Source organism: Alternaria postmessia, assembly GCF_024291825.1.
Source record: "Alternaria postmessia strain BMP 2775 chromosome Unknown scaffold_33, whole genome shotgun sequence".
Taxonomy (NCBI): Eukaryota; Fungi; Ascomycota; class Dothideomycetes; order Pleosporales; family Pleosporaceae; genus Alternaria; species Alternaria postmessia.
In genome coordinates, this window is record NW_026260106.1 from 171,688 (window position 1) to 193,466 (window position 21,779).

General features: G+C 52.8%; 10 protein-coding genes across 10 annotated transcripts; 6 read left to right on the top strand and 4 right to left on the bottom strand.

Moving 5' to 3' along the window:
- Nucleotides 1-374: 374 nt before the first annotated feature.
- J4E82_005973 (uncharacterized protein) lies at nucleotides 375-1,175 on the top strand (the record flags this gene model as incomplete). Its single annotated transcript, XM_051732233.1, has 1 exon — nucleotides 375-1,175. One exon carries the CDS (start codon nucleotides 375-377, stop codon nucleotides 1,173-1,175), a length of 801 nt encoding a protein of 266 aa, XP_051588024.1.
- A 427-nt stretch (nucleotides 1,176-1,602) lies between these two features.
- On the top strand, nucleotides 1,603-3,058 carry J4E82_005974 (uncharacterized protein; the record flags this gene model as incomplete). Its single annotated transcript, XM_051732234.1, has 3 exons — nucleotides 1,603-2,145; nucleotides 2,200-2,910; nucleotides 2,969-3,058. 3 exons carry the CDS (start codon nucleotides 1,603-1,605, stop codon nucleotides 3,056-3,058), a joined length of 1,344 nt encoding a protein of 447 aa, XP_051588025.1.
- Nucleotides 3,059-3,778: 720 nt separating this feature from the next.
- J4E82_005975 (uncharacterized protein) lies at nucleotides 3,779-5,609 on the top strand (the record flags this gene model as incomplete). The annotated part of the gene is made up of 3 exons (XM_051732235.1): nucleotides 3,779-4,160; nucleotides 4,236-4,516; nucleotides 4,581-5,609. 3 exons carry the CDS (start codon nucleotides 3,779-3,781, stop codon nucleotides 5,607-5,609), a joined length of 1,692 nt encoding a protein of 563 aa, XP_051588026.1.
- A 361-nt stretch (nucleotides 5,610-5,970) lies between these two features.
- Nucleotides 5,971-7,292, bottom strand: J4E82_005976 (uncharacterized protein; the record flags this gene model as incomplete). The annotated part of the gene is made up of 2 exons (XM_051732236.1): nucleotides 5,971-7,154; nucleotides 7,208-7,292. 2 exons carry the CDS (start codon nucleotides 7,290-7,292, stop codon nucleotides 5,971-5,973), a joined length of 1,269 nt encoding a protein of 422 aa, XP_051588027.1.
- A 1,133-nt stretch (nucleotides 7,293-8,425) lies between these two features.
- J4E82_005977 (uncharacterized protein) lies at nucleotides 8,426-10,717 on the bottom strand (the record flags this gene model as incomplete). Its single annotated transcript, XM_051732237.1, has 3 exons — nucleotides 8,426-9,156; nucleotides 9,202-9,471; nucleotides 9,520-10,717. 3 exons carry the CDS (start codon nucleotides 10,715-10,717, stop codon nucleotides 8,426-8,428), a joined length of 2,199 nt encoding a protein of 732 aa, XP_051588028.1.
- Nucleotides 10,718-10,995: 278 nt separating this feature from the next.
- J4E82_005978 (uncharacterized protein) lies at nucleotides 10,996-11,796 on the bottom strand (the record flags this gene model as incomplete). The annotated part of the gene is made up of 1 exon (XM_051732238.1): nucleotides 10,996-11,796. The coding sequence occupies one exon, from the start codon at nucleotides 11,794-11,796 to the stop codon at nucleotides 10,996-10,998; it is 801 nt and encodes a 266-aa protein (XP_051588029.1).
- Nucleotides 11,797-12,397: 601 nt separating this feature from the next.
- On the bottom strand, nucleotides 12,398-13,936 carry J4E82_005979 (uncharacterized protein; the record flags this gene model as incomplete). The annotated part of the gene is made up of 3 exons (XM_051732239.1): nucleotides 12,398-12,572; nucleotides 12,621-13,728; nucleotides 13,918-13,936. 3 exons carry the CDS (start codon nucleotides 13,934-13,936, stop codon nucleotides 12,398-12,400), a joined length of 1,302 nt encoding a protein of 433 aa, XP_051588030.1.
- A 389-nt stretch (nucleotides 13,937-14,325) lies between these two features.
- Nucleotides 14,326-18,696, top strand: J4E82_005980 (uncharacterized protein; the record flags this gene model as incomplete). Its single annotated transcript, XM_051732240.1, has 2 exons — nucleotides 14,326-14,424; nucleotides 14,476-18,696. The coding sequence occupies 2 exons, from the start codon at nucleotides 14,326-14,328 to the stop codon at nucleotides 18,694-18,696; spliced, it is 4,320 nt and encodes a 1,439-aa protein (XP_051588031.1).
- Nucleotides 18,697-19,186: 490 nt separating this feature from the next.
- Nucleotides 19,187-20,036, top strand: J4E82_005981 (uncharacterized protein; the record flags this gene model as incomplete). The annotated part of the gene is made up of 2 exons (XM_051732241.1): nucleotides 19,187-19,403; nucleotides 19,480-20,036. The coding sequence occupies 2 exons, from the start codon at nucleotides 19,187-19,189 to the stop codon at nucleotides 20,034-20,036; spliced, it is 774 nt and encodes a 257-aa protein (XP_051588032.1).
- A 475-nt stretch (nucleotides 20,037-20,511) lies between these two features.
- CFD1 (cytosolic Fe-S cluster assembly factor cfd1) lies at nucleotides 20,512-21,519 on the top strand (the record flags this gene model as incomplete). The annotated part of the gene is made up of 1 exon (XM_051732242.1): nucleotides 20,512-21,519. One exon carries the CDS (start codon nucleotides 20,512-20,514, stop codon nucleotides 21,517-21,519), a length of 1,008 nt encoding a protein of 335 aa, XP_051588033.1.
- Nucleotides 21,520-21,779: the final 260 nt, after the last annotated feature.

Here is a 21,779-nt window from a genome sequence, read left to right on the forward strand (position 1 = left end):
CTCCCGTAAGACGAGCTAACAGAGGGGCAGGAACGTCACAGCAACCCACCTCAACCCCCGTCTGTCGCTAGGATCTCAGTGGAATGGTAGAGCCAGACTGTCCACCTTCTAACCCCATTGGCGAATCAAACTCAGAGACATGACGTCCGATGGCTCCTAGAACGAGCCACACGTCACTGTCGACCCAGCGCCCCTCACTAACCACTAATGCGTGAAGTTGTCCATCAAGTCTTTTCAGCTGCCAAAGAGTACTTGAACCCCTCCGTGCCCCTCCAGATCAGCTTTCATCTTCATATAACATCACACTTCAACTCAATTCCCATTTTATATACCCCAAACTTCTTTACTCTTCATAAACCCACATAATCGCCACAATGCCCATCACCGTTCCCCAAGCTACCGAGCTCAAGGACCTCTTCAGCCTTAAGGGCAAGGTCGTCATCGTCACCGGTGCCTCCGGCCCCACCGGTATTGGCACAGAGGCTGCCCGAGGATGCGCTGAGTACGGTGCCGACCTCGCCATCACCTACAACTCTCGCGCCGAGGGTGCCGAGAAGAACGCAAAGGAGATGAGCGAGAAGTACGGCGTCAAGGTCAAGGCCTACAAGTGCCAGGTCAACGAGTACGCTCAGTGCGAGAAGCTCGTCCAGGACGTCATCAAGGACTTCGGCAAGGTCGATGTCTTCATCGCCAACGCCGGAAAGACTGCCGACAACGGTATCCTCGACGCTACCGTTGAGCAGTGGAACGAGGTCATCCAGACCGACTTGACCGGTACCTTCAACTGCGCCCGTGCCGTCGGTCTCCACTTCCGCGAGCGCAAGACTGGCTCTCTCGTCATCACCTCCTCCATGTCCGGCCACATTGCCAACTTCCCCCAGGAGCAGGCCTCCTACAACGTTGCTAAGGCTGGCTGCATTCACCTCGCCAAGTCGCTCGCCAACGAGTGGAGGGACTTTGCCCGTGTCAACTCCATCTCCCCTGGATACATTGACACTGGTCTCTCCGACTTCGTTCCCCAGGACATCCAGAAGCTGTGGCACTCCATGATCCCCATGGGTCGTGACGCCAAGGCTACTGAGCTCAAGGGTGCCTACGTCTACTTCGCATCGGATGCCTCATCCTACTGCACTGGTTCCGATCTCCTCATCGACGGTGGTTACTGCGTCAGGTAAACGTGTCATTCCGGAAGGAAGATACGAGTGGAGGAATATAATAATGGACGACGTCTTGCCGGAAGTCTTGTGTCCATGTAAATAGCATCGAGACATCAATAAAGCTTCGCAGGTTTCACATCACAATTGATCCATCCTTTCCTATCGTGACGTTATCTCATTTCTTTTCACTCACAATCCCTAGGGTGCGTTGAACATAAAATCTTTGTACACTTGCACGGTATGTTCTCTTCATCTAAGTAATGGTAGGGCTAACGCCCCAGGGGTGCGCGAATCAGCAACACACCCCCGCATTTTAGCACGCGAGTCAACATGATCACCATCGTTCAGCCGCGGCATCTCGACTCCTCCACAGTAGGATCCGGCGGTCTTTACATAGACTCTTCGTTCCTGCGAACATGTCACGCAACAACACGAAACGAGTGCGATGGCGAATCCCAAGCCCCAGACCACGACACCTCTTCCCTCCGTGATGCAACCTCAAAAGAAAGAGGCCTTCGGCAACTTGGCACCATGGAGCGAACCTTCATGGTACTCCTCCCTTACGTCTCCCTACTACAATGATTCGCACAAAAAACTCCGCAATGCGTGCCGCGCATACATCGATACGAACATAAAGCCATATATGTTGGAATGGGAAGAGGCCGGCGAAGCGCCCGCGCAAGAACGATTAAAATGGGCGCAGACTGGCTTCGCCTTTGCTGATGTGCCAGAGCCATATCGTCCACGCAATGTACCGGGGCCAGCGGGTATACCGGTTGGCGATTTGGACTTGTTTCACTTGATGGTTATGACGGATGAGAACAGTAGGATAGAGGGGGGCGTGGGCACCGCATTGGGAGGTGGAAGTGTGATTGGTGTTCCACCGATTGTGCATCATGGAACCGAGGAGCAGAAGAAGAAGTGGTTGCCGGGATTATTTACTTGGGAAACAAGTTTCTGCCTGGGCATCACTGAGCCAGGTGGTGGGGTATGTGTGCTTCTCCTGGGAACTAAAGAGAAGAATGCTAACATCACTGTGCAGTCCGATGTCGCGAACCTCCAAACCACCGCAACGAAGACCGAAGACGGACAGTTCTACATTGTGAACGGATACAAGAAATGGATCACTGGTATGCCATGGGCCACACATATGACAACCGCCGTTCGTACTGGTGGACCAGGCGCCAGTGGCATCTCTGTACTAGTCATTCCCACCAACTCACCCGGTCTTACGCACCGTCGCATACCCAACTCCGGTCAGAAAGGCGGAGGCGCAAGCTTCGTAGAAATGGACGACGTCCGCGTTCCCGTCAGTAATCTTGTCGGTAAAGAAAACGAGGGTTTTCGCATTGTCATGACAAACTTCAATAAGGAACGCTTCATCATGAGCATAGGATGCAACAGGAAAGCGCGGACCTGTCTGAGCGAATCATTCCACTACGCACACAAGCGACACACTTTTGGCAAGCCCCTCATCTCCAACCAGATCATCGCGCACAAATTAGCTACAATCGGTCGATATGTAGAGAGCCACTGGGCATGGCTAGAGCAACTCGCTTACCACATCCAACAATCGCCTCTCGGCTGGCAAGATCCCGAGATCGCGGGCCAAATCGCCTTGAGCAAGGTACATGGTGGCCGTATACTTGAGATGGCGAATCGAGAGGCTCAGCAGATATTTGGTGGCGCTGGATATCAGAAAGGTGGGCCTGGTGCTATCGTTGAACAAATCAGTCGCGATTTGAGGATGATGGTATGCTTGATTCTTCGGAATACTAATATGCCAAGGACACTATGCTAATATGTCACAGGTTGTTGGTGGTGGAAGTGAGGAGATCATTGCGGATTTGGCGGTCAGGCAGGAGACGGCGCTTGCGAAGAAACGTGGATGGAAGTTGTGATGATATATCTATAGTTTGAAAGTATATAGACATGTTCGTTTGGGAAAATGGAGTGAAACAATGCTATATCTGGTCTCTGGAATTCTTATAAGCTTGTTGATATCGTCATGTGCATTTGACTCATGCCGCGGTAGGGGTCGGTACGGCGGGCGGATCATACGCGACATGTTGTTATGCGAAACGCTAACTGAGTTCTGTATCGTCTCCCTGCGCAACCCAGAATCTCGTTTTGTACACTACATCTTTCATGTCTGTCAGCGACCTAAACTCAGTTGGATATACGTATATCTGAAATATACTGTCTGTGTTTACGTACGGCACGCTGGCTACGTGTGCGATTATAATCCCCCTGATCCGCAACATCTAGATACCCGCAGAACATACCCAATCTATCACTACACTCACTTTGGGGGGCGCGTATGAATCTCTCGTTTTGAGTTACTTTGCGCATCGCATATTTTTCTCAATAGTACGATTCCCAAGAGCACTACCGAACGACCGGCATGCACGGTTCGTTGGTCAAGCAACCTAAATTCGACCCTTCACTCACTATTCATTGAAGCCTTTAGCGAGAAAAGCTCCATTCCTGGTCCCAGTGACGGACGGAAGCGAGGGAGAGAAGGACACGGGTCAGACGCAACAGGATCAAAATCCTCTCATAACCCTCAAAAACAACGCACCATCAGGCCAAATCCTGTGGATGATCCTGCAGCACCAAACATGAGCTCAGCAACCATGTCTTTCGAGTCCAAGATTGCTCTCGCCTTGGGAGGATCGAGCTGGCAGCAGCTGCAGGACGACAGCAACACAGAACCCGTCATCGCAACCGAAGAGGACGAGGATTCCGATTTGGATGATGAAGACGAAGCCGATATCAAGCCTACAGAGGAGGTTGTGGTCGATCCAGTCAAAGCTAAGAAACAGCAGAAGAAAAAAGAGCGCTTCGACCAAAGTATTGCAAGAGATGCGGGTGAGATCCTAGAGACCATCGACAAGGATGAACTCATACCGGTAGCGGAACAGGTAGTATGGGACCGAGATCCGGAACTATTGTGTTGCTACAACTGGCAAGCTTCTGACGATGGCACGAATACTATCTTTGGTAAGTAGATTTCGACCTGTCATCAGGCAAATATCCGTCGAGACCTTGAGTGCGTAGAAACTCACGCATATCTAGTGCCGGGTGAGCCAGCAAAATGGCAACAACCACCCCTACCACACACGCTCAAACCAGATAGTGGCTTCACATATAGTGACTACAACTACGCTCGTCAGCCGAGGAATCCATACTTGCCAATGTTCCATGCGCTGAACCTCATGGCGCCAAACACCAATTTCCATGATGTCGATGTCCTCGCAGACCGAAACAATCTCCGTATCTTACTAGAATTCGCCCAAGGCAAATCAAACGGGCCTTTCCGGCTCAATATCTACCTTGTCTTCAACACGCTCGTCATCGTAAGGAATTCATTGTACACACTGGATGTGAGACATAGACTAACTTCGTCCGCGCACCTTTCAGGTACGCCGAGAATCACGATGGTGGAAACATGCAGATGGCAAGAGCTACGGCTTCAACTTCGAAAAGGATTTTACACGGACAACCGAAGGTATGGAAGATGCAACAAGTCACTACCGTGCGATACGTTACACAATGGGTCCCCTCAACGTCGTCTGTCGCTTCGAAGCAGATGCCTACGACGATGGCATCATCCCGGACGATCTCACCCAGACCGAAGCCGCAGCTGTACGTGGAGCAAACGAAGGAGGCCTTGCTGAACGCGGAAAATTTACATACAACGCCCCCATCCGCGTCCTGCAAAAAGGCCACATCGTCCCCACCTCCCAGATGCTAGAGCTCAAGACGCAAGCTTATAACCCAGAAGGAGCGGGTCTGGTCCAATGTCAAGACCAGCTCTGGTTCGGCCGCACGAGTTTACTTTTCACTGGACCCTATGATAAAGGGCTTGGAACAGTGAATCGAGTTAAGAAAGAAGACGCGACAGATAGAGTGAAGATATGGGAATCGAAACAACAGGAGTCGTTGAGAAAACTCGTCGCTCTGCTTGTTCGCTTCAGGGATGTGTTGAAGCGGGAGCGGAGACCGAACCGCGCTCTGGTGCTTGTGAGAGAGGGAAAGAGCGGGCCGATTGTACTGCGTGCGATGGAGGAGAGAAGTGCGGGTGTGGATAGAGAAATGCGGGAGAAGTTCTGGCCGCTGCCCACGCATGGAAATCGTGGAAGAGGTGGGGGTAGGGGTGCGTTCAACGGAGGTCATCGTGGTCGTGGTGGGCAATTCGTACCTGCTCAAGGCCGAGGTGACTTTGCGCCTTCATATGGTCGTGGCCAGTTTATGCCTGCTCATAATCAGGGTGGCTTTGGTCCTTCGCGCGGTCGCGGACAGTTCGTACCGCCAGCTCAAGGTCGAGGTGACTCTGCGCCTTCGCGTGGTCGGGGTCGCGGCCAGCACGACGCGAATGCCTCGTATGTACCACGCGGCCGAGGCGGTCGTGGAGGAAGAGGAACTTCAGACGCGCACTCGCGGAAGTGAAACTAGGGTAATCCATAGACAAGACTGCAGAGTACGACAAGTCGATACTCGGATCATAAAGAAACTCGCAGCATAGTCATCACGATCATCAGAGTCAGCGTTCACAGCAATAGAATATCTGTTGAAAATAAATTCTTGTATTATTCAGGCATAACAGGTGAGCAGCTATGTGCTTGCAGTAAAGGTATCACAAGGATAGACAAGAAACCTAGAACGCCTGATCCCATCGTATACACGTAACCAAGCGTGGACATGATCGTGACAAGCTAATAGAAACGCCTTGAGGTAATCCAAACGCCAATTGGGTAGTCCAAAGTAGACAGAAAGAGAAGAAGAATAAAGCATAAGCAAGGAACATGGCTTATGACGCTGCAACAGGTACCTCACATGACTGTGATGTGATCTCGACAGCGGCCTCTACAGCAGGTACGTCAACAGCAGCAGGCGCAGCAACGATGCCCTTAGATACTGATGGTGTTGTTGTCTCTTCCTCAACTGCAGCGGGTACCTCATCAACAACGACGTGCTTCTTCTTCTTCTTCTCTGGTGTCACACTGCTAGCATCAAACTCCTTGGACAACCCTGACGGCTTCTCAATTCCCGCGTCAACGGTAACGTAACTTGTGGCGTCACAGCCCTCAGCGTAGAACTCGCTCGGCGCAAGATCACCGAGCGGCTTCCTGTCCTCATCCATAGCATCCTGGACAACCTTGCGCGTGCGACGAGGATGTTTAGCAGGTGCTTGGACCAGGATATCAGTCTCATAGCCGTCGTCCAAGGAAGAAGCATGGTTGCGCTTGCGGGTGTTTGCAGCAGCGAGGAAGTCTGGAGGCGGGACGTTCTCCTTGCCGCGGTCCTCGTTGCGGAACTTGGTTGCTGCGTCGTCGTCGGATGAGATGTCTAGGACGGATGCCGAGTGTTCCATGAGGTTTGCGGCTTCTTGCTCGGGCGTGTCTTCGTGGATGTCGAAGAACCAGCTCTTGGGCATATTGTCATCGAGGACAGGGGCTGCCTGGGCGGCTGGTGCTGAGGCGGGAGTGGCGGCTACAGTAGGGGCCTTGGGTGTGTAGGTGGAGATGGAGCCGCTGAGGGCTGCGTCGATGGAGAAGGGTAGGCTGGGGCTGCTCAGGTTGAAGGAGGGTGGGTCGACGCGTCGGAAGGGCGAGCTGGATGCGCGACGCTTGGAAATGGCATGGAGACGCTTGTTCTTGGGTGAGCCGCGGCTGTTGGTGATGGGCGTTGACTTGGCGGTGCTGGGTGACGAGAGGGCTTTGCGCACAGACGGGACGGAAGGCGTGGCATTGAGGCTGGCACTGCTGGGCTTGACGGGCGAAGTGAAGATTGAGAAGCTAGCGGGCTTGACGTATCCCGCGTCGATGCTGTTGTTGGCCGTCCTCGACTTCTTGGTCGGGCTGCTGAAGACGGAAGGGTCCACGTTCTCGGAGTCGGCATCTTCGTAGATCTCGGGTGCGCGTTGGCGCTTACCCGTCGATGGCGTGGGGATTGACTTCAGACCCTGCGGCGACGTGAAATTTGGCGAGATAGCTGTCGCATACGCGTTTAGTGAATGCAGTGGCACGTGAATTGGAGCGCCTTACCATTTTGCCTGTTCTTCGCGCTCTGGAGTACCTGGAGCCGCGACGAGCCGATCTCGCCGAAGGGCTGGCGCGTAGAGGTGGCCATGGTAAAGACTGTCGAAAATGTCGCGATAGCGATTGATATGAGTACAGGTAGATATATCGGCCCGAAAGCGCAATTGATGTGACTGAGGACTCGCGGTGGTGGTGTTGAAGGTGATTGTCGTTGGGACGGAAGGTGCGAAAGGTGGGGTGGTTTGGTTATCGTATCTCTTTCGCGACTAGGTCGGTTCAAGGCGGCCAGACCAAAACAACAAGAACAACAATGATGGACTCTTCGTCTCTCACAGTGATTAGAGAATGTCTGGGTCAACGACAGAGAACCTGAACACACAGAGTCAAGCCTGGAGAAGAAGAGTAAGAGAGATGGATGTGCAGCTGGGTCACGAAGCTATTAGACCAGCACTCAAACGCGTCCCCAGTCTCCCTCGTACTTTAGCGTGTCCATCACGCACTTAGGGGCCGCCTCCCACAATCGCGTCCGTCTTCTCCACTCAGGCCAGGATCATGTCCCGAAACTATGACGGAAAACTGGTTTTAACCCTCCTAGCCACTTTATGCAATACCCTCCATTGGCTACGACTCTCCGGATCCACCTGCAGTGTCACTTGCGCCACCAAAACGCGACTCGGCGCGCTCGCGATATAGACGTGAACGACGTGAACGGTGCTTCGTTCTCTGCGCGTACATCCCAGGCCTTGCAGCTTACAGTGTGCTGAGGCAGTAGTACGTGCAGTAGAGGCGCCTGTTCGAGGCTTCTCGTATGTTGCTCTGAGGCTGCCAATTGTCACAGGTATGTCATAGACTTATATAGGTGGTTGGCGACCTTGTGAAGTTTGGACCATCTGCTGGTCCTTCGAGTATCGCGCTGCTTGCCGTTGGTGTTTCGACGCGCATATATGTACGCGGGCTCCCATTGCAGAACGCGATGAGGCAGGATGCACGCGAGTTTGCTGCATCACGCTCGCAGGGCTGAGTTTCGTTGGTTCGCCATGCTGACTGCTGATGTGCATGTTAATTGCTGTGCAGCCCTGCCTTAGTAGACACCGTCATCTTGAGCTGAATATTTTGTATGATTTAGTAATTTTATGCGCTCTAGGAACTGACTCGACATGTCAATTCGTCTTCCCATTGCCCCACTTGCTTTTTTTCCTTCGCGGTTGCCCTGTCGCGCCATCCTTACACCCAGCCCGTCGCGGCACTACTCTGCCTCGGGCTCCTGCTCCCCGCGCGACTCCCAACCCTCACCGGAACACCATTCCAACTATCGTTTAGATATGTCGCGTTGTCCTCATCATATCCATTCGCGTATTTCCCCACATCTTGATCGGCACCACCCCATTGGCCTCCGCTGTCGTCATCAACACGAGCCTTCTGACTACTCCAGCTCTGTTCGCTGACGGCATGGCTACCAGGCCAAATGGCTGCATCGTCAGGTCGTTGGGAGTGTCGACTCAGATGGCTAGTCTGACTTCCGCCCGCCCAGCCTGCTTGACCGTCTTCCCAGCCTGTAGGGTGTACGTGCTTGCTGCTCCTATGACTTCTACGGGTATCATGGCTACCGTGACTTCGACGAGCAGACTGTATACTTGATACTTGGCTTTGACGACCCAGAGACGCCCGCTCACTCCCTGTACCTACGACACCGACCTCACTGGTTGATTTGTTTCTCTCAAGACCATCCCATGTAGTATCGCCCAAGGGAAGTGTAGGACTGCCAAAATGTACAGACGTAGGACTGTTGGCGATTTGCTGAAAAGTAGGAGACTCGACACCGGTCCAACTAGCATTGTCAGTGGCTTTGGGTCTCTTGCTCCAGCTTCGTTCGCTTGAAGACTTGCTACCCGCACCTGCCCAGGTATGTGGGTGAGGCGTGTTTGCAGACAACATCGACGCAGGTTCTCTGCCTTCTTTCTTACTACTAGAACTCTCCTCATTGTTATTTTGGTTACGACCCCAACCTTGAGTTTCAGTGCTCTTCACACTGCCGCCCCATCCAGTCGCAATATAGTCCTCCTCTCCTGACGCATCTTCGACTGTAGGCGCTTTGTACGTTGCATGACTCTTCCCTGAAGCACTGTCCGAGTCATTCTTTGATTTTGGCGACTTGTTGCTAGTATGAGTCGATCTGTGGCTCTTGCATGAGTGACTTGGACTGGCGACTTTCCATGCACTCTCAAACTGTCCACCATCCCAAGATACCTCTGACAATACCTTAGTGTCTCCTTTAACTGGCAATATGTCAGGAGACGGCCGTCTAGCGGGTGGCGAACGCATAGACGACGCTTTCTTCTCAATCCAGGAGTTCGACACCGGAATGATGTCTTTGTAACCTTGTGAGCGTGGTCTGACATATCTGAATCCCTCACTGATGGCCTTGGTTGGAGATCCTGGCACAATGTATTCGTACGCGTCGCTCATGGATACAGCTGTATGAGCTACAGATGAAGCTCTGCTAGAGGGCCAACCGCTCGCTCCACCTGTCATCATGAAACCTGTCGGCGAACCCATGTCTTCGCCATCAGAGTGCAGGTAGCCTTCTTCGTATTCTGATTCGGAGATGGATGTAAGTGTCTTGGATGATGAGAGATGTGAGCGACGAGACTTATTGTTTTTGACATTCTTCTCACTGCCACTCTTTTGTTTCTGCTTCTCTTTCGAACGTTCTTTTGTCTGACGGGAAGACGTGCGATGCATCGGTGTAGAATGAGGAACCGGACCTCTGGCCAGAGAGGCTGACTCGACGGTAGATGCTGCTTTGACCCAATGTTTTGGTTGCTCACTGAGAGCCTTCTGTGGTCCGGAGTCAAACTCACCATCCTTGTCTACAACGATAACGCGACCATCATCTGCTTTGATGACGAAGGTTCCCCATTGGGGTGGCATAGGGACAGTCACAGTGTCCTTCTTCACCTTCTCTTGATCCCCAGGTTTCTTGTCCTGACAGCCATCACGATCCGTCCGCTTAACTTCCAGTCCGCCCAATTCCCTTATTTTCTCCAAGTTCCGTTGTATATCTCCGCTGATCGCCTTTTGCACGTCATCACTCCACACTGTCTGCACACCATCTCTGGGTTCTTTTCGTTTCTTCTGCTTGTAGAATCGTGTGTCGATTGGACCAAAGCCTGGTGCTACTCCAGGAGGGAGTTGCATGTCCGCGCCGTCATCGACAAAACTGCCCGTGTAGGCTGAGGCCTCTGATTTGCTGCTAGCGATCCAACGCGCAACGTGGCGCTGATCGAGACCGCGAGGTATGCGCTTGGTGAAGGATCCGCCATCGTCGACAAAGGATTGGGGCGTTATGGAACTCATGCTCGCACTATGGTCATTTAATTGCAGTCCACCAGATTGACGTACAAGAGGCTCGTGGAAATATGTTTTACAGAGAGAAGATCGGTTCCGGCCTGCTGATTTGCGAGCGGCGGGGCGAATGAAGAAACGTCGGTGTGGTGTGGTGGATTTTGAACGCATTGCAGCGACAGTGGAGCAGAAGTGAAGGTAGACAACTTTTCGACTGCATAGCAGAACGACGAGAGCAAAACAATATGCAGACCGGCGAGACATGATTAAAAGACATGAAATAAACACACAAACTGAGGAATTTGAAAGCATTTACCGTGACACAGCACCTGTGCCGCCAATTGCTAAGATATCTATGCGCACATCCAACAAACACCAACACACATTAGCACCGACACTCCTTCTGTCTTCAGCGCACAGCCAACAGAGTCAACAAATCAAATCAAGTCCTACAGTTTCGCCTTCTCCCGCTTCTTCTGTTCTTCCCATTGTAATTGCACGTTCCGCATCTTGTACCAGCTCAACATACCAGCCAGCGCACCAAACAACGGGTTCACCCAAAGCAGGAAACTCCACCACCGCGGACTATTGCTTCTAACATCCTGCATGACTCTCTGTATCTCTTTCTCAAGATAGCTCCTGTCGTGATCATTCCAGACCACGACGCCGTTGCCCGGGCCTCTCCGCAAACAGCGCTCCGCTTTCTCGCGCACGTCGCCTTGACTCATAACGCGGTTCCGCGCATCTTCTTCGGTAAGATGCGAATCACGATCGCGTAGGCGTTGTATCTGAATTGCGGGATCCGACACGCCAACAACGAGGATAGTGCCACAGTAGCGTTCCCAGCCGCTCTCAAAAAGGAGAGGGACGTCTAGCACGACCGCCCAGTTGCCGCGCAGGTATGCCCATACCATTTGTCTATACATCTCCTTTCGTACTGCAGGATGTACAATGCTATTCAGCTTTTTTCGGTCGCGCTCCTTCTCTTCTCCACTGCCAAAGACTCTCCGTCCTAGTGCTGGTCGGTTCAGCGGGCGTCCTTTGGGCGTCGCATCGGGAAGAAGCAGATCCGGTGTGGTAGGTAGGAAGTGCTCGACGATGGCGTTGTAGCCTGCAGTGCCGGGTTCAACGACTTGCCGCGCGATGAGGTCAGCGTCTACGATCGGAAGAGAATAGGGCGGCTTGGAGAGGATGGACGAGACGGTCGATTTGCCCGTCGCGATGGAGCCTGTGAGGCCGAGGAGGAGCATGGCAGATTGCTTCGACTGAAGCTGGCGTGTCAATAGAGAGGGTCAGATGTTGATCGATGCAAGCCCAGGTTCTGCGTCTGAGCTGGTGATGTTGATTTCACATGGCGGGTGCATGAGAGATGGGATGACGATTGCGGGGAGCTGGGAGCTCGTACCTCGGAGGTGAGCATGGGCCCCTTGTCCCTCGCCCGCTCAACAGCACTACGAAGCCTTCATCTTCACTAATATCAGCGATGGTGGAATGAGGTAGATATGTTTTGATTCATGTGTTTACGCGACTAGAATCGCAAAAAACCGACAAAGGATATCACCAAGCCGTTGCGCCCAACACCATTCTTGTTTTCTTCCTTACTATGGAGAAGAAGGCGGAGTAGCGGGCAAATACAAAGTCCTCTCACTCTCATCAGAATTAGCAGCGATCTCTTGCTCTGGCTTTGCTTCCTCCTCTTCGGGTATAGAACTTTCAGGTACAGAACTCAGAGGCGACGAAGATGGCTCCCAAGCATCGAAAACCGGTACAATCGGTACGGGAACCGCTACCTTACCCTACAAGTGCCCTCATGTTAGCCATCTCAAAAGGAAGACACACGATGGATGGAGCTCAGTCTGAGACATCTCCGTGGTTTACAGTCTTCTTGATTGGCTCAACGAGTTTGCGCGCGGGACGGAAGATTTGCAGCTGGTTGTCCTCTGCAGCGCCCATCATGAGCCATGGATCGTTCTTGTTCCAGTCAAAGTCGCAGATTCGGTTCGTGAAGCCACCGTGCATGAACAGTCTGTTGCATGTTAGTACGTGAGCTGACAATAGGTTCGCGATAACTTACAGTTCAGGGGGGCCATCTTCTGCTTCCTCAGCCGTCTGTTCAGAACCGATCTTGCTGAGATCCCACAGGCAAATACGGCGATCGTAACTGGAACTGGCAAGAATGGCAGCATCTTGCGGGTGCCATTGCAGACCAATGACATCTGAGGCGTGATTTTGCAGGCTGTGAAGCTTCTTGTCAAAATTCCTCATATCCCAGATTCCGACTGATTTGTCTGCCGAGCCTGTCGCGAAAGTCCCTTCAAACTCGGGATGGAACGAGATGCAGTTGACTGCGTCGTCGTGGGCCTCCTTCCTGTACAGTGCCTTCTTGTGTGTTTCCATACGAGTATCGATGATTTGCCAAGTAAGATCGTCGGACGCGGTACCAATGAGGAAGTTGTGGATCGGGTGGTATTGAACATCGTTGACGGTTGCACTGTGAACGTTGTATGTCGCCGTTGGACTGATGGTCTTGTTGCTCTTGGAGAAGCCACTCTTGATGTCCCAAGTCTTCACTGTGGTATCCTCGTTACCCGTCACCAAGTGTCCCTCTTTCAGAGGACTCCAGCTCAAGCCAAATCCCTCCTTGCTATGGCCTACAAGCTCGGCCTCGAACTTGATCGAATCGTCCTTTGGTTGCAGCGGGTGCTTGGTCCGGTCGAAGATGAGCACCTTGCCGTCTACACACAGCGATGCTATGATGTCGGGGTTCTGAGGCTGGTAGCGCGCCTTGTTGACCTCGCCAGGGTGGTTGATCTTCTGCACAATCTTGAAGTCAAAGGGTCGCTTCGCATTGCCGTGGCCGCCGATTTCTCCGCGCTCTTCGTTAAGCTCTGACAAGTCTGGAACCCGGAAGTCGGGTATCTCGCAGTGGGCGATTTGTAGGTAGTTTTGGGCTTGGTTCGACGTGTGGGTTCCAAGAATGACGCGGTGCTGGCTCATGTTGGTGCCTTCTACAGGCTTCTTGTCGGGAAGCCATTGTGTAGTGAGCGTAGGCCACTCGAGCGCGCGGCCGTACAGCATATCGTATAAAAAGACGCTGTTCTTCTTCCATATCTTGTACTCTTCGTTGATGAGCTTCTGCTCCAACTGCTCTTGGTCGTCCATCTCGTGGGAATCGTGAGCGTCTGTCGCGATAGTGTTAGAACCAAGTCTCTGAGGGGTTCAAAAGTGTCGGGGCTTGAGCGACTGCGCATGTATGGTAGTGAGCTGGTACGCCATGTGCCAACTGTGTCGGTGTGGTATACGAAGTTCGCTCGCCTTCAGTCTACATGGCAATGTCGCAAAACAAACCCGCAACAGGTGAACAGACTTACCACTCATAGTCTCGTCCATGGTGAGGGTGAATGTATGCTGATAGTCAAGGGCGTGGTGGGATATATGCGATCTTGAAGTGTGATGCGCAGAAGCTACGGCGCACGACGCGCTCCCAAAGTTCGCGTTTGGACCAACCCCGATGTCGATCCATTAGCGCCCCACTTGCTTGGCAGTCGCCGCCCGTATATCCATTGCGTCTATGATCAAGACTCCGACTCTTTGAAGACCCCAGCGTCGAGAACCAACACCCTATACTCTCTCTCGCCCTCTCGCCCCAGCGCCTTTGCGCGCCTCTCTCACTGCCATCTTCTCCCCTTGTCGCCCACTATATATTGCGACTCTCAGCCCCGCCACTTGTACACAATCCACAACCTATCCTCAGCCATTCCTAGACAGGAGCAGCAGCCATGGGTGTCCCAAAGTTCTTTCGATGGATGTCCGAAAGGTATCCGGGTATTTCGCAGCTCATTGCTGAGAACCGTATTCCCGAATTCGACTGTCTCTACGTAAGTGCTCTTGTGTCGCATTCGATGCGCACAGTTAGTTAACAGTCACAGCTTGACATGAACGGCATCATCCATAACTGCACCCACAACGATTCCGACAGCGTCACGGCGCGCAAGTCCGAAGATCAGATGTTCATCTCCATCTTCAACTACATCGAGCATTTGTTTGGCAAAATTAAACCCAAACAGCTCTTCTTCATGGCCATTGATGGTGTCGCCCCGCGCGCCAAGATGAACCAGCAGCGTGCGCGACGTTTCCGAACCGCTCTCGATACTGAAAAGGCTCGGGAGAAGGCTATCCGCGAAGGCGTAGAGATGCCGACCGAGGAAGCGTTCGACAGCAACTGCATTACGCCAGGTACTGCTTTCATGGCGAAGCTCACGCAGCAGCTCAAGTACTTCATCAACAAGAAGGTCTCCGAGGACATAGACTGGCAGGGCGTGGAAGTCGTGCTGTCTGGTCACGAGGTCCCCGGAGAGGGAGAGCACAAGGTCATGGAGTACATCCGTCAGGCCAAGGCACAGCCGGGGTACGACCCGAACCGCCGCCACTGCCTGTACGGTCTCGATGCCGACCTCATCATGTTGGGTTTGCTCAGCCACGACCCCCACTTCAGCTTGCTGCGTGAAGAGGTGACGTTTGGCCGCCAGAGCCAAACCAAGTCCAAGGAGTTGGAACACCAAAACTTTTACCTAATGCACCTTAGCATTGTTCGAGAATACCTGGAACTCGAGTTCCAGGAACTGGAAGAGCCCGGTGCTCTTAGCTTCCCATTCGACATGGAGCGTGTCATTGACGATTTCATTCTCATGGCTTTCTTTGTTGGTAACGATTTCCTTCCTAATCTTCCACATTTGCATATCAATGAGGGCGCCTTGGCCCTCATGTTCAACGTCTACAAGACTGTCCTACCCAAGGGTAAAGGATACATCAACGAGGGTGGTGTCATCAACATGGAGCGCCTGGCTATCTTGTTGGATGAACTCTCAAACATCGAATACCGTCACTTCGAATCGGAGAATGCCGATGCTGCTTGGTTCAAGGGTAAGAAACTTGGAAAGGAGGATGTAATGGCCAAAACGGCGAAACGAGGCACGGTTGTCATGACCACGCAGCAGAAGGAACTGTTCTCCAAGGTCAAGAGCTGGCTGGGTAATTACATGGAAAAGAAAGACCAAGCTCCGTTGGACCTTCCGGTATCTCTCAACGCGGAGGATCGAAAATTCGTTCAAGAACTTGCCGACAAGTTACATCTCCCTTGGAAGACTGTCCAAAATGACGACGGCGACCGTCACATTCAGGTTACACCTCCACCTAAGCTAGTTGAAGGCGACTCGGATGAGGAGGATGAGATGGATGACGAATCTACGAAAGCGATTGTACGCGTTGTACAAAAGTACGAACAGGCGAAGATCGTTGACATCTCGCCTGAGGACGCCCAATCGGAGATGCAGAAGAAATACGACGAGAAGTTTGACGCGTGGAAGAATGACTACTACAAGAGCAAGTTCGACTGGGATCGCAGCAACGAGGAAGAGCTTCGCAAACTGACGGAGAACTACGTCCAAGGATTGCAGTGGGTTCTCTTTTACTACTACCGTGGAGTCGCGTCGTGGCCATGGTACTATGGCTACCACTACTCGCCTATGATTTCCGACGTCAAGCGAGGTCTGAAGGCGGACATCAACTTCAGACTTGGACAGCCGTTTAAGCCCTTCCAGCAACTGATGGGTGTCCTGCCTGATCGCAGTAAGAGCATCGTACCAAAAGCCTACCATCCCCTCATGACCAATGAGGATTCGCCGATCATCGACTTCTATCCTCGAGACTTCACTCTCGACATGAACGGAAAGAAGCAGGACTGGGAGGCTGTCGTCAAGATTCCATTCATCCAGGAAGATCGTCTGCTTAAGGCCATGGCAACCAAGGAGAACGATCTGACACCGGACGAGAAGCAGCGTAATTCATTTGGCGTTTCGTTGAAGTTCACTTACGCTAAAGATTTGGATTTTGTCTACCAGTCATCTCTGCCAGGTGTATTCCCGGATCTTCCTCACTGCAAATGTATCGAGAACATATTCGACCTACCGACTATGGACGGACTAGAATACTACATTGGCCTCATGGACGGCGTCAAACTGGGTGCCTCAGCTCTGGCCGGCTTCCCCAGCTTGAAGACTCTGCCGTTCCATGGCAAGCTTGAGTTTGCGGGTGTCAATGTTTTCCAACAAGACAGCCGTAACGAGAGCATGGTCATTACACTACTAGATACGGAGCCACGACAGTCTGTCGGGCACGCACAAGCAAAACTCGGCAAGGCCGTTCATGTTGGCTACCCGTTCCTACATGAAGCAAAGGTAATAAAAGTATCGGATGAGCTGTTCGACTACGTTCTGCCAGAGAGCGGCGATTCTCCTGCGCCCGTTGCTATTCCCCATGGACCACAAGAGATTTCCAACTGGAAGAAGACTGCGAACCGCATCGAAAGCCAGTACAGCAAGCGTCTTGGCATCAATGTCGGAGAGATTGAGTCACTCGTGCACGTAGAAATGCTCAAGGGACTCAAGAAGACCGACGAAGGCGCTACCATCAAGGAATACGGCGAGGTCGCTGGACTACAAGTGGAGTATGCAACACAAATAGTTGTGGATGAGGTTATCAGCGCAGATGCTCGCTTTATAGAGAAAGAGGCGCTTCCTATTGAAGAAGAGTTCCCCGAGGGAGCCCGAGCATTCTACCTTGGAGACTACGCGTATGGCCGTCCCTTACAAGTCATGGGCCACGCCGACAATAAGGCCACGATCATGGTCGCGAAGCTAAAGAAGCAAGAGCCAGCTTTTGGACGCGAAGTCGTCATCATGGCAGAAAGGTCCATGCCGTATCTTCCATCCTACCAGGTGGCGAGGCATCTGAATATGCCGCCGCTTGCGTTGTCTAAGCTCACGTCGTCATTCAATGTCAACTCAAGCGGTCTTAAACTCAATCTCGGTCTGAACCTCAAGTTTGAAGCGAAGAAGCTCAAGGTATTGGGCTACTCTCGCAAGTCAGCCAACGGATGGGAGTATAGCGAGAAGGCCATAAACCTCTTGCAACAGTATATGACCAAGTTCCCGGAGTTTATCGCCGCCATTATCATGAACCCGACGGGTGACGGCTGGGAAGACACGGACTTTTATCCTCCCGAAGTTGCGAAGCAGAAGGTCAAGGAGATTGGAGCCTGGCTCAAGAGTGTTCAGACGAAGAACTTTGAGAAGGTACCCTTGGACGCTGAGCAGCTCGACTCGGATACAGTCAAGCTCATCGAGGCAGCCGCTGATGCCAACTTTCCCCTCACCCAAGAAGTTGAGCCCAAGACGGTTACAAAGGTGCCCCGTGTCGCTCTGCTGAAGCCTTCTGATGCAGAACAACGATTGGGACACCAGCACTTCAGCATTGGCGATCGCATTGTCTATGTTCAAGACTCTGGAAGGGTCCCAATCGGATCATCAGGTACTGTGGTTGGCAAAACCCGCACTGCGCGTGTTCTGTTGCTCGATGTTGTATTCGACGCTACCTTTATGAGCGGTACTTCTCTCGGCGACCGTTGTTCTCCGTTCAGAGGATCAACTGTACCGGCTACTGCAGTTGTGAACATGACGGATCAGCAGGTCGTGCATTATTCTAGTGCTGCTGCCGCCAGGCGTCCACAACAAGCGCCTACTTCGTACAACATGCCCCGCTTCGGTGCTCCTGGAGGCCCTGGGCTAGTTCCAGCAGGTACGCCACCACCCCTCCGTGGCTCATACCGAGGAGCTTTCGGAGGCGCGAACGGACGTGGCGGAGGCATGGCACCACGTCAAAGCTCTGGACCGCAGCAAGGACAGCAGCAGACACTGCCAATCCATGGCGGACCACCTCGTGGTGGTCGTGGCGGCCGGGGCGGAACCGCTCCCCGTGTTGGACAAGTCAACGGCCAAGCCTCTCAAGACCAGAACCAGGCTCCCAATGGCACAAACACTCGCGGTAACCTGCGAGGTGGCTCTGCTGATTTCGTCCCGCGTGGACGAGGAGGAGGCTACAAGGGCCGGGGAGGCTTCACCGTCATCGACAACACTGATCCCGCTGAAGGAGTTGTGCCCAACAACCCAAATTTCCAGCCGCGAAACTACTCGAACGTACCACCGCCGGCAAATCTTGATGGTGGACGAGGTGGTAGAGGACGAGGCCGTGGTCGTGGCGGTTTCCGTGGACGTGGAGGACCAAGGGGCGGCGCACCACCTGCTGCCCAGTAGACTCCTCTTCATAGTACATCTGAACTTCGATTCGGGGTTGTTTGAGCGTTTCACAAAGCATGCTAGCGTGGCGTCACGGCGTTCAGCTCGAACATAACATGGGAAATGCATAGATGATACCCGTAGATGATAGGATCAGATAGAGGGCAAGATGATATGGGAGAAGACGGTGTAGGATAGCTTGTGCGCAGGTTGATACCCATATCACATTATCTGTAGCAATCGCAAATGAACCATTATGTATACCCGACATTTGTGGTGAAGTCCAGTCGTCCGAGGTCAGATGCTAACCGTGGAGATGATGGACTAGCGTGGAATGGGTGAACCCTGGTTTCATAGGGCTGAGCTCCGACCTCCGCGCGACAGGCCAGATACGTGTTAGGACCCAGCGAAAGCTAAACGCTCACGCCCACTCCCAACGAGCCTCTCTTCCTCTCATAGCCGACAAACGTTCAAAGATAGAGCGCCGCGCTCATCTTCTACCTCTACGATGCACTCGACACTTGTGCGTCTACAGAATGTCTTTGGCTTCTTCACCACGGTCGCTTTCACAGTCGCGAGCGTCATTGCACTGAGTAGCTTCATCTCCCCACAGAACCCGTCAGCCAGCATATCGCTGCAGAATGTACAATTGGTAATGGGGCGGCCGCATTACTACTCACCCAAGAGGGAGGAATACGCGCATATCAAGTTCGACCTCAACGCTGGTACGTCTCCTACACAAATCACAACCATGCTACGGGTATACAAATGCAACAGCAGAACTAACACTCGCATGCACAGATCTCAGCTCGCTCTTCAACTGGAACACTAAGCAAGTCTTCGTCTACCTCAAAGCCGTCTACCCCTCAACACGCGCCTCAGAACCGCCGTCCGAAGCCATCATCTGGGATGCCATCCTCGCTTCCAAGTCAGCGCCCTGGCACACGGGCTACTTTGTTCACCCCGACAAGAAGTCGAAGCTGCCTAAGCAATCCGCCAAGAAGCGCGCCGCGTCCAAATCAAAGACGACGTCGCCCTATCCCATCGGCGAACTGCACCTCGAGAACAACAAGCCCAAATACAAGATCACCGATATAACTGGCAAGCTGGGCAATAGGACGGATGTCACATTGGAGCTAGGATGGAATGTGCAGCCATGGGTCGGCGCATTGACCTGGACCAACTGGAACACGGTTGGTGCATGGCGCGGTTTGGAGGGAGGCAGGAGTAAGGCGTTTACTTTCCCCGAGGTTGGTGCCAAGGCGGCAAAGCCCAAGGATTTGGAGACTGAGAAGGGTGCCGAGGGTTACAGATTGGTGGTTGGTGAGGAAGTCCCGCTGAAGAAGGCTGTCGTTTAGAAACGGCATTTGGGCAATCTATGCGCCGAGGGGACAGGGTCCCAGGAGATGGTTATATTTGATACCAATAGGCATGCGTTTTTGTTGGTTTGCCTCATATTGATCATACAGAGCAATCAATACGATTTCAAGTACAAACAACTAGTCTGCCCTAAGTAGAAGTGTTGGTACATGCTCGGGTCAAGGTCGGACCTCCGATCTCGCCGCAAACCGCCACTTTCTGGTTGTCGGATTTCAAAGCGCGCTCCACAACCCTCAATCACCTCACACTATGCGCCATCCGCGGTACCACCTACACCACTCCTCCTCTCGCCCATCCGATCACGCTCCAGACTAACACCAAACCTCTGCGAGTAAAGTCCTTTATTCATCACTGCCATACGAAGTGCATCCCATCGACCTGCGCTGACGCAACCCCCACCAACTCTCCGACTGCTCGCGCCAACCCTGGCACGTCAAATCCCCCAATCTCGCCATGCCTCTTGACAACATACGGAACATCCTTCTCGTGCTCTCCGGCAAAGGCGGAGTCGGAAAATCAAGCGTCACTACCCAGCTCGCCCTTACCCTATCGTTACAAGGACATTCGGTCGGTGTTTTGGATATAGACTTGACAGGCCCGAGTATACCGCGCTTTTTTGGTATCGAGAATGAAAAAGTAAGGCAAGCGCCTGGTGGCTGGATACCGGTGGATGTACACGGTGAGCAGACATTGGCTACGCATAAGAGAGTGGGCGAAGAGGATGGAAGCACAACGGAGCAAACAGAAGGAGGAGAGGCGGCTGCAGATGGCCAAAAGATTGGATCTTTATCCTGCATGTCACTAGGCTTCATCTTGGCCTCGCGCTCCGATGCTGTAATCTGGCGCGGCCCTAAGAAGACAGCCATGGTTCGCCAGTTCCTCACCGACGTCCTATGGCCACCGCTCGATTACCTCCTCATCGACACGCCGCCCGGTACCTCCGACGAACACATCTCTCTGCTCGAAACACTGTTGAAGAACACCACACCCTCTCCCGCTCTCAACCCGTATCTCCCCTTCCTGGCCGGCGCCGTCGTGGTCACGACCCCACAAGCCATCAGCGTCAGCGACGTCAAGAAGGAACTCAACTTCTGCAAGAAGACCGGCATCAGAGTCCTTGGCGTAGTAGAAAACATGGCCGGCTTCATCTGCCCAAACTGTTCGGAATGCACAAACGTTTTCAGCAAGGGCGGCGGAGCCGTCATGGCAACAGAGTTCGAAGTCCCTTTCTTGGGTTCTGTACCGATTGACCCGGCGTTTGTGGAATTGGTCGAGAGCGGGACAAGGCCGGTGTATCCCAAGGGTACGGTGTTGCAAGGGAAGGAGATGGATACTGAAGAAGTTGCGGCTTTGAAGAGTAAGGATGGCCTTTTTGTGGACAAGTATCGGGATTGTTCGTTGGCGCCACTTTTTGAGGAATTTGTGACGAGGTTGAAGGGAGATATTGGGAGGATTCAGTGAGGAGGTGAAGAGTTGATATGTAAAGATGAAGATGACGAAGAGATGAAATAGATACCATTCAAGACGTAGAGAGGAATAGATACCCGGCCAAACATCGCTGATTATGTAGGGTCGGTAAGTCTTTGACTCTACTGGAGAGTATAAGGTATGCTGACTCTCCCAGATCTCGCCGTCCATCTTGTTGTTGTCATTCCGTCTCGTGTGATTACATTGCTCCAAGGTGAACAAACGCACGCTGGTTTCGTCACAGCGATCTTGAT